The sequence below is a fragment of the Aptenodytes forsteri genome, unplaced genomic scaffold (genome assembly GCF_000699145.1).
Source record: "Aptenodytes forsteri isolate BGI_AS27 unplaced genomic scaffold, ASM69914v1 Scaffold449, whole genome shotgun sequence".
In the NCBI taxonomy this organism is placed as follows: Eukaryota; Metazoa; Chordata; class Aves; order Sphenisciformes; family Spheniscidae; genus Aptenodytes; species Aptenodytes forsteri.
In genome coordinates, this window is record NW_008794892.1 from 29,409 (window position 1) to 40,003 (window position 10,595).

The 10,595-nt window shown below is 40.3% G+C and overlaps 1 gene segment (V, D, J or C); it reads right to left on the reverse strand.

Annotated features, from left to right (window-relative positions):
* Window positions 1–314: 314 nt before the first annotated feature.
* Window positions 315–10,595, reverse strand: part of LOC103895547 — a 43,849-nt gene continuing 33,568 nt past the window's right edge. The window contains 4 exon segments of the C gene segment in view: window positions 315–1,273; window positions 1,759–1,864; window positions 3,060–3,107; window positions 3,562–3,822. Of these exon segments, the coding sequence occupies window positions 1,243–1,273; window positions 1,759–1,864; window positions 3,060–3,107; window positions 3,562–3,822 (446 nt within the window).

Sequence of the window (10,595 nt, forward strand, 5' to 3'; positions counted from 1 at the left end):
TTGCCTTCACATAGCAGAGAGTCTACTCTTGGAGGAGAGGCACTCTCCTCCATTCCCCTCCCTCTGAGCCAACCAGACACAGCAAGGATGTCCTGGAAAGGGACTTTGGAGCTATTCCCCGCCCCGCGGTGGATCCAGCCAGTTACTGCAAACAGCGCCTGGTGGCCAAGTCAGACTGAAGAGGAGTGTCCGAACGCTCCTTCCCTCCTTCACCCCAAAGGCCAGGCTCATTCCTAAAGCCCATCTGAAGAGTGAAACAAGTTCTTCAAACTACAGATACAAAAGACAAACAAGTTTCTTATTTTTGATAAGAATTGTTTAATAGCAGCCAAAGGCCTAAAGAAATGCCAAGACATCAGTGTGGTTGCCAGTACCATTCAAGAATTAGCAGCGTGCGAATTTCACATGCATGCACTGTTTCCAAGGAGTGCACATATGGACAGGTAAATATTTCAGTATAGCTTTATGCAATGATTATTAAAAAAAAAAATTGGGAAATCTAAGTTTGTTAGAATGAAACAAAAAGAACAAAAGTAGTTTGTATTTTTACTAAACACAAAGCCAAATCTTAAGCTGGTTTAAATTCAGAAAATGTTAAGGCCAGATAGACTTTAAACAATACTAAAAAACATTATTTTGTTCTGTGATAATGAAGTGAGAATTTCACTGAATTCAGGACTTCTGGGAGACCTAGCAGCATATCTTTTAAGGGAATAAAAAAGATACCTTGCTCTGATCTAGCAAAAGATAGCAGGACATGGTGCATAGCACCCTGAATAACTCTCCGTTTATTTTTCAGTGTTTCATTTGCAACTGAAATGGTGTCTGTGGGGGTGCACTCTAAGACGTGCATACCTGAAAGCCACCAAAATATGAAAAATTCACATTCAAGTGATATTTAGCTTGCAGTTTTCAACAAACAACACTGCCCCAAGCAGAAATTGTGTGTCATTTTAACACAAGTAATAGTGATGTTTGGCAATTTATAGTTATAGTAAACTATGTTTCATGCAAAAAGAGGCATTGTCATGCTAAATGAATCAGGCATCTGGGGGAGCAGAGTGCTGAAAATTTTAAGCTTATTTTTGAGTACCTTTATAACAATGCAAATAAAGCAATTTAGACTATAATGGCTGGCGTGATATACAGAAACAGCAAGTGATATCCCATGCAACAGAAATGCCTGTGTTCCCTATTGCACACGATACTCTGGTAGATTCCTCAGAAGATTTTTTTGTTACTTCAGGACTGCACCATCTGGTTACTTTCACTCCTGTAAAAAAAGTAAACGTATGTTAAATCATTATTTGAGATACAGTCGCAGCTACACAACTGTAGACCTGAAGTGTCTAGGCAATAGAAAGAGGAGAAGGAGGCACTGGGCCAAAACTAATATATAGGTCTGAGGTCTTAAAGTCAATAAGCATCAAACTTTCCCAGCTGGAGACTGGTCGAGGGATGAATCTGATGGATGAATGCAGACAAGGGAAGGGATGGATGTAGAAATAGAAGGGAGAGATGTCTAGAAAGAAGAAAAAAGTTAAATTTGTATGTGGATAAGGAAAAGTAAATAGATTTGAGGGGTGGGCAAAAACAATGATATGGCCAAAAGAGTGGAAGGATTTTTACCATTGGTAGACAAAAGGTGTATGGATATACTGCATAAACAGTTATTACAGAGAGAAGGAACATTCATAGCTAATGAACTGATCCAGGTGTTTTCTGTCAGAGGCCTTACCACCCCCCATGCATACTCACTTTTTTTTCCACATAAGCATCGTCATCAGCACATTAAAAATTATTCCTTTCATTAAAATTATTTTCAGGCCCAGCTGTGATAAAGACAGCATGTTCAGGTTTTCATCTGTAAAAGTAACAGAGAATGAAAGTCACAAGAGCACTGAGACATCCTTGCTTCCAGACAGACTTAAAAGCACTTCTTAATGAAGCTGTTCCACTTTGTGTGATGAGTCAGCTAGTAGGATAGCTAATGAGATAGTGAGCAGGACTGTCTCACTGAGAGACTTTCATTTCTTCCAGTTGGTGTTTCAAGGGCCAGGTTTTCATTCAATAACCACTTAATTATCCAATATGCAAGTCTGCCAACCATCTAGCTGTTTTTAAATACAGTGTATTATGAACCCAGGATGCTGGAGGTGTCCCTCCTTCCTCTCCCTAAAATTTTTTAAGATGGGCAGGGGGAAAAACAAGTTAAATTTTAGTCAAAGAAGACAAAGTCTATTTGGATTTTCTATTAATCTTAAGTTACAAAGCCATTTTCATTTGAAAATACTGATCTATATTGGGGAAGAAGGGAGCTGTCATCAGAAAGTCATTTTATGTTTATCTTTGAAAACCCCTCTCTGAAATGACTGATCAAATCAGCCAAGTTTACTGATGAGTATTTTTCTGAAGTGGTGTTTTGGAAACATCTGGCTAACTGGTTTCTTTTCAGCAAGGCTGCACATTTGCAAAAGTACAGCTATTCTGCAAACAGGGCAAGTGCAGAGGCAGGCTCAGCTCCTTTGAACTAGCAGGAACAGCAGTTGTTTGGGCTCCAGCACTGGCTAGTATACTCCCACAGCCATGAGCTGAAGCAAAGCTTGCTCAGATGCACCGTATCTTTAGTGCAACCCTGCTTCTGAGCACACACTGCAGAAACTACCTGCTTATCTTTTGAGACATTAGGTGTTTGTGTACCCAAAATTAAAAACAACTCTTTTGAAGTCTGAAATGCAGACAGACATCCAGTAAGGCTGACTCATATCAGTACCTTAAATCATTATGTGATGGGGAGTAGTTGTTTGGTTAGTCCTAGCAATAGCATGTAGGCATTGGCTACACTGGTCACATAAAATTACCAGCTCAGATCTGGAAGACTACATTAACCCAATGACTTCCAGCCTTGATATTTAAAGCTTGTGGGGCCCTTTTGGAAATTTCCAGTCTGAGCTTTTTGCTCCAACAGGAATTCTGCAAAGAGGGAACATTAGCAAAAGCTTGGGAAGGCATTTCGTTTAATCAGGCCAAGCTTTACTCCTAACATGCTGTGTACATACCTGTCCTGAAGTGTAGAGACAACCCTGTAACACAGACAGTGCTGGCACCTGCAGATAGTAACAATAAATTTAATTAGTAACAGAAATGTACTTCTTCAGAAGTTCTTAAAGATACCTCTACTTAGAAGGGCTGGATTAGAGTTTCTGGCCAGTAAACCCTCCCATAAATACTCATTTCTGCTATTTTCAGGGCAAGCATAAAATATAATCTAATTAAACTTTAGTGTCCCATCGGACAAAGGAATTTTAAGCTTTATATCCCCCATAGTGTAATTTTAAGATCTCTCTGCTGTGACTGTACCAGTCTACTGACCCTTAATCTTGGTTCCACCAAGGAGGAAGGCAAAAGAAAACAGAGGCAGCAAGGCAACAGTCCTCTGGAGTATGGGAGCATAATTCAGCATTGCTTGCAGGGTTGGGAGATGTGAACAAGTTGCTTATACTAATAGCACAGAGTCCAGAGTACCTCTAGCCCTGTACACACATCCAACAGTGCTATTACCACTTTCCGGATCCTCGCCCTCCAGTTCTCCAAAGCCCTCGTGTATTGCACCACACTTCATTTCATCCTTCTTGGCCCAGTAGGTTGACAGGTAGCTCACTTCCTGTTTGTTCTCGGATGTTGCCACCTCCACAACAGCATTTGTGTGCTCAGCTGAGTTAAGAGTAAGGTTTTCAGGGGAGTAATCTGTGATAAGGCATATTTCCAAATCCTCATCATCCTTAGAGATCAGCCTGTAAACTGAAGGAGATGGAGTAACATCTGAAAATGGAGAAGAGAAGAGACATTAGATGAGAGTACACAGTCATAGTTCCTTCAATCTTAACATACAGGCACTTAGGAATAGCGGTTTTTCCATTATTCCAGTGGGAAGTTGCCTGATCATAGGGATCTTGTGCTAGGACACCTTTAGAGAACCAAGGCATCCACAGCAGATGATGCAGGAGCTACATGAGACTTATGTTAACTTATATTGACTTACGTTGCATGGGAGACACAGAGGCAGGATCCCTAGAGCATCTCAAATGATATTCATGTGGGCATCCACACCCTAGATGTCCATATCTAACCTAGTCATTCCTCTCTGTAACAACTCATGCAACTCTACTCTGCAGCCTGGGCTTCCTTTTGGATCTTGGCCTGGATGCATTCAGGAATGTGTGTAACAGGCGGAGAGGGCACTCTCTTCTTGCTTCACTGCTACGAGATGTAATGTGTCTGGAGAGAACTGAGCAGCTCAGGGGCATTCTGCCTTTTCTGCAAATGTGTGGTCAAATCCACCACTGACATTCAGAATCCCACTTCCTCCACCTGTCCTGAGGGACAGTGGATAAACTACCAAGTCTTAAGGGTGTCCACATTTACCGCCAGTTTAGCTAATTGTGTTCCTACAAAAAGAAAGCTAGGAAAGCCACTGCAAAGTAGGAACACATGGTTGCATTTAGGGAAAAAAAGATGAAACAAACGTTTCATTATGTTCCACCACCTGACAGTGCAATGCAAGATTTTTTTACTAAATTTTACCCTGCAGAAGAGGGGTTTGGGGAACTAAAGGCTGCAGATATGACACCTGGGGTTTATTTCTGTTTTCTTGCTTCAAATCCTGCTAGCAAGTCAGTTAGACTAGGATTTTCCACACATATCAAAACACTACCTGTGGTTAAACTCTTTTTTACACATTTAGCTTTGTAAACTTGTACTCTAAGCATACATTTCATCTTGTCCAGCTCTTGAAGTCTGATTCTTTGAGAAGGTGCTTTCCTAAATCTTTGTTCATGCGTAACAGTAAAATGTTATGGGCATTGCAGTACTCTAACGATGAACAGATGAAATATCATTAAAGACATACTGTAGCCAAGATGCAGCTTTGGGGCTCTCAGCAACCCTCTGGCTGCATTTTCCATTGGACTTCACAATCACAGGTTTGAAACAGAGCTTCAGTTCACATTTCTAAACTGACAAAGTGTTATCGTGTAGGGTTGAGAGTTTAGATTAATATTTGCTTCATCCCTGTTCACACACCACACTGATAAATATTGTAGAAATACTAAAGACAGCTTAGCTCCTAGATGAAGAAGTTTTAATTTCTTCCCATGGGGGAAGTTTGGACTAAAACTTGGCTTTTAGAAACTGTCTCAAAATCTTATGCAAGTGCAGACCCTAGTTCTATCACTGGGATAAATGCTTTTCATCTGTTCAATTGCCAGTTGTCAGCACCTTAGAGAAATAGCCATACTTCTTTATTAGTATGATCTCAGAAAAAAACTAATCCACAAAGCCTAATGATTCATTCTCTGGCCCTTCTCCTGAATTGCAGTTCATCTATCCCAGCTTTTCCCTGAGAATTAGCTACTTCTTTATTAGTATGATCTCAGAAAAAAACTAATCCACAAAGCCTAATGATTCATTCTCTGGCCCTTCTCCTGAATTGCAGTTCATCTATCCCAGCTTTTCCCTGGCTTTGAAAAACCTGATGAGACTGTCTCTTTCCCAACTACACAGAACACGGTCTAATGTATGTTCTGACTTGCTCAACCCCACTCCCTACCTCCCATATTCCCGTTATTGTTTTGGAAATAGATTTCAGTGACCGTTTGTTAGGGAGAGGAAGACAGGAGGAGATAAAAAGCTTGATGGTAGATTCCTGTATAAAATACAGATGAACCAGAGTACATCATTGTCATGGAGTACATGGATACGAAAGAGAAGAGGAGGAATTGATCAAGCTGTTCTGCTTCTCTCTCATAATGAGTACTATGCTTTCTGAAGAGCTACATAGCCACCTCTCTCCAAATTAGGGTGTTTTTCTCCCTTTCAATCTGTGCAATGCTTTTATCTTGAGCAGATAAAAAAATAAAGTCTGTTTTTTGCAGGCAGCTTCAGCAGCACCTGTTTTGCAAAATACTCATTTCTCATTCTTGCTCAGAGTGGCTGCTGGCTTTTTCTGATAAGTTCCTTTGCATATTTGCACACTGTTATGAAAGTTTGCAGATAGCAGTCTTGGTAAATATCAGCTATTATAACCACAGCACTGTGACCTGTTTCCTGTTATTCTGTCTTAATGAGTTGGTGGATGTGTTGGAGATGCTGTATTGATATTTATGACCTGTATTTGCAGGAAAGACTGAGAAGTAAATCATGATACTCTGAGCTGTCCACGCTGCCTAATTTCATCTTTACTGAAGGATATCTTCCAAGTGGAAGAACAGGAGCTGTTGGAATGCTATTCCTGACCCGTCTTCAGAGAAAACCAACTCCAGAGGCTGATTTCAGGGAGAGAGCAGCAGAAGCCTGTTCCAACATCAGACTGAGACCCATGCCTTTTTTTCCAAACAAGCTACAATAGAAATCCTGAACTGGTTTAACACACAGATTGTATTATACAGATTTATCTCATTCTCCATTCCCTCCAAAGCAAACTCTGAATCTCTGATCAGGTTGGAATTGGTGTGATAGAGGTCTTTGATCCTCTTACCATTCCTCAACCTGGAGCTCTTGTCCAACTCAGAGGAAATATATACCCCCTCACAAACTCATACAGGCTAATCGTGACCCCAGAGGAGCAACTCCAGTGACTTAACAAGCACTTTAGTGATGTTTTCTGGCTGTCCTCCAATGAAGGTTCCAAAAGGTCTACCAGAGGTCCTTTGTGAAATCTGCCAGCCCTGCATAGATGCTAGGATGTCTACAGCAAGACTAGATGTCCACATTTAGCACCTGAACTCTTCTCTAGACTTCCAGTGCTCGTGTCTGGAGTCATTCAGATAAAAGAAGCCAGGTCCTAGTCTGGCATCAGCCAAGTCATCCAAAGTACAAAGACTGTACACAGATTCAGTATTTGCAAATGTGAATATACTGCTTCACTTACAGGGTTCAGCCATAATTCTGGTCTCCATCCCAAAAATATGTTTGTCATTGCCTCTGTAATTACAATTGGGGAAGTCAAACTACCAAAACCATCCAGGATCTTTCTCGCAAACCTTTAAAGGGAAAGATTTCTATCTGAACCAAAACTGAAGCTGAATTAATAGAGTAAGATACCCAGTATGTGAGGAGAAATCAAGTGTTCAGTGGACTAAATAGTTCTCTAGTACCAAAACAGGATAAATCCTGGGCTTACAGCATGTGTTCACATTAAGGAAAAGTTGAGATGAAGTTTTCTTAAATTTCATATTGGGAAGCAATACCCTATTTGTGTTCATGTATAGATTTATTCATGCATCACCTAAACTGCGGGAGAGATGTACTATGATCTCCTCTGCTGCTCCTTTCAACAATGTTAAGGAAAGATTTTTGGGGGTCAGAAGGAGCAATTCTGCTTATCTAATTCACTCTTTAAAGCTCACAGGTGAATGAGATGGCTTAACGCATCTGTGTAACAATTGTCTGGAAACAGAAAGACTTGAAGTGGCTGCTCATGAACCTCCTGAGAACATCTGTCATTTTCACAAAATACATTTGCATGCTTTTTCTTCCAAAATCAGAGTGGGTTTTAATTGCCAGAACAAGTTTTCAATTTTATGTGCTAGAGATTTAGTTTCTAGAAAAAAATTCATAGAATCATAGAATGGTTTGGGTTTGAAGGGACCTTTAAGGTCATCTAATCCAACCCTCAATTCACATCATTTCAACTCAAAAAAGGAAACTTTCTGAATTAGAGATTAACTATTTATGTAGCGCCAGCCAAAAAAATCGCATTTGTTTAATGAGTAAGAAAAAAAAAAACATTCAAAAGAATCAACCTAAAACCCCTTTCTAAAAACAGGTGGAAGATCATTTTTACATTGATATCAAAAAGTCAGAAGAACTTTTGTTCTTACACTTGTGGAATTGCCTCAGATGTAGATGTCTATTTCACACCAAAATGATATCCTTTCCTGATCAGTCTATTTAATGGGTACATTTAATTAGATAACTTATTTGGGATCATAGCCTTGTGCCATTTCCAAAAATTACTCTCCTAGCTCCAGTATCCCACGCACCCCAGTCTGAATAATTGCCAATACTGTAGCCTAAGTCACCTGGGAAATTTCTTCACAATGCAGTGTGAAACGAAGACTTAAACATGAACCCAGAGGTATCTCTGAACTTTTTTTCCCTCAATCTAAGGCAAAACACTATTACTGTTTGACAGGACTCAGAAGTTAATGTTAATGATATGCCAATATCATTAACCTAAGACATTGATGATGCTGCCTCATTTCCCACTACTCCCAGTCTCCCTGCTCCATCTTCACAAGCACCCTGTTGAGAAATAATCCTGGGTTCATTTTCTTTCAGCCTTCACTCCTCCCTCCACTCTCCATCTAGAGTTTATCTTCATTCTCCATAAAGGTAGACCTACTCAGAAACACTAACCAGTGGACACTGCTCCCGCCTTCATACCTTCATAGCCTGTCCTTCTCCAAATCTTGCTCACCTGGGTTGACTTTAAATCTAGTCCCTCTTCCAAACACAACTTTACTGTATCTTTCAGTTTCCCACTCAAAGAGAAGCCTTTGCAATAAATTCCTGCCTACCAGCTGCATATTCCAATGGCTCCTCATCCAAAATATGTGGGAAAGCTGTCTATCAGAGGATGACACACAAAGATATTTGAAATTTCATTCCATCTTTTCAGGTTTCTAAAGCATTTTAAAATATAACTGAGGAAAGGAAAGAGAGTTACCATGCATCACAAGAAGTTTGGTACCCCTTCCAAATAGTTTTTCTAGTTCCTGACTGCTCACACTGTAACATCAGTTTTTACAAATATGGAAGGGGACTTTACTTTTGGATTTTAAAACGAAAAAATCATGACATACTCTCTTAGACTAAGAGTTAGAAAATCCAATCTCTAAGCCATTAGTCAGAATAACCTCCAGATATTATTTTAAAGATGCAAAAATCAAATCTGAAAACTTTAATAGCCAGAAACTCTATAAAAGTGCTAAACTTTTTATGTAGCATTCAGCCATGTGCGAACTGCTTGCAGCATTCTATGTGTGACTGCACCATGCCGTGACTATTAAACCTGTGTGAACATTACCATCTTCTTTAGCTGTTCTTTCCTGCAGTGGGTCACTGCCACACCATAGTCAAGCACTCCTTGGATTCCAAGACAGCATCTCTATTCCAACTGTTTTTTCTCAAGGGAAGCTGAAAAGAAGTTGGAACATGCTTCCATGAAAGTCCCTAGTTCATCTACCCAATGAACGAATGATTTGCCAATCCCGGTGTTCATATGGAACAGAAAGCTCAAACTTACTTGGGGTAACAAGAAGTTGGGTCCCGGTTCCAAATGTGAGTTTCACATATCCCTGATTGGCACACTGGTGTCAATCTCTACAAAAATATAGACAGGTTTTCCCAACACATCCTGACAACCAGGTCAACAGATATTCCAGAGCAGGGAATAACTTAAGGGAGCAATGATGAAACACGTTGATTTAAGTCACCATCAAAGTACCAAAGAAATCTACTAGAAAATTATCAGTATCAGAAACAGGGAGACTAAATAAAAAAATGTTCATTCATTCACTGGTTACAATTGTGCATTACACCTTTCGGGGCAATACTAGGAACAATCTATGTTTTTCTATCTGTAACATCACCTAAAATTCCTGTTCACTGTGCCATGTAGTTAGGGCCACTGCCTTTCAGTCCAAGTTTTCTCCTGAATGTTTCACCATTTACTACCCACCTGGCTTGATCACCAGCAAGGTTCCTTTTCCTAATGTCAGCTTGTATCCTCCTCCACCCCCATAATTCACACGACACAGGAAACCTTTGCAAGAACCCCTTTGACCTTGGTTACAGTTATCTTCTTACAGGTTTCAGTGGCACATTGTGACCCTGTCTAGATCTTAGAGCTTCACAGGCAGTTGCAAAGGCAATCTGAGCCTTCTAACTCTATTACTTCTGGATTCATATACTCTCACTTACTCAGCTATGCGGTAGCAGGAGTAAGCATTAAGTATAGCCTTATAGCTGTGACAGCTCGGCAAATCTGGGTTCAAGTCCCAGTCGCAAACAGAATCCACTTGCAATATTTGTGGATAATACAGTATCTGTACATCAGACAAACCAGCTAAAAGGCAGTCCAATTCCCATTCCAACACTAATGTTAAAAAGTATACTGTTCCTTGGTGGGATTCTGCTACAAGTAAAGACCAGCTAAAATGGTGATAATCACCATAAGTGGTTATTTTCTAAATCATAGAATCATAGAATGGTTTGGGTTGGAAGGGACCTTTAAAGGGCATCTAGTCTAACCCCTCTGAAACGGCAGGGACATCTTCAACTAGATCAGGTTGCTCAGAGCCCCGTCCAACCTGACCTTGAATGTTTCCAGGGATGGGGCATCTACCATCTCTCTGGGCAACCTGTGCCAGTGTTTCACCACTCTCATTGTAAAAATTTCTTCCTTATATCTAGTGTAAATCTACACTTTTTTAGTTTAAAACCATTACCCTTTGTCCTATCACTGCAGGCCCTCCTAAAAAGTCTGTCCCCATCTTTCTTATAAGCCCCCTTTAAGTATTGAAAGGCCACAA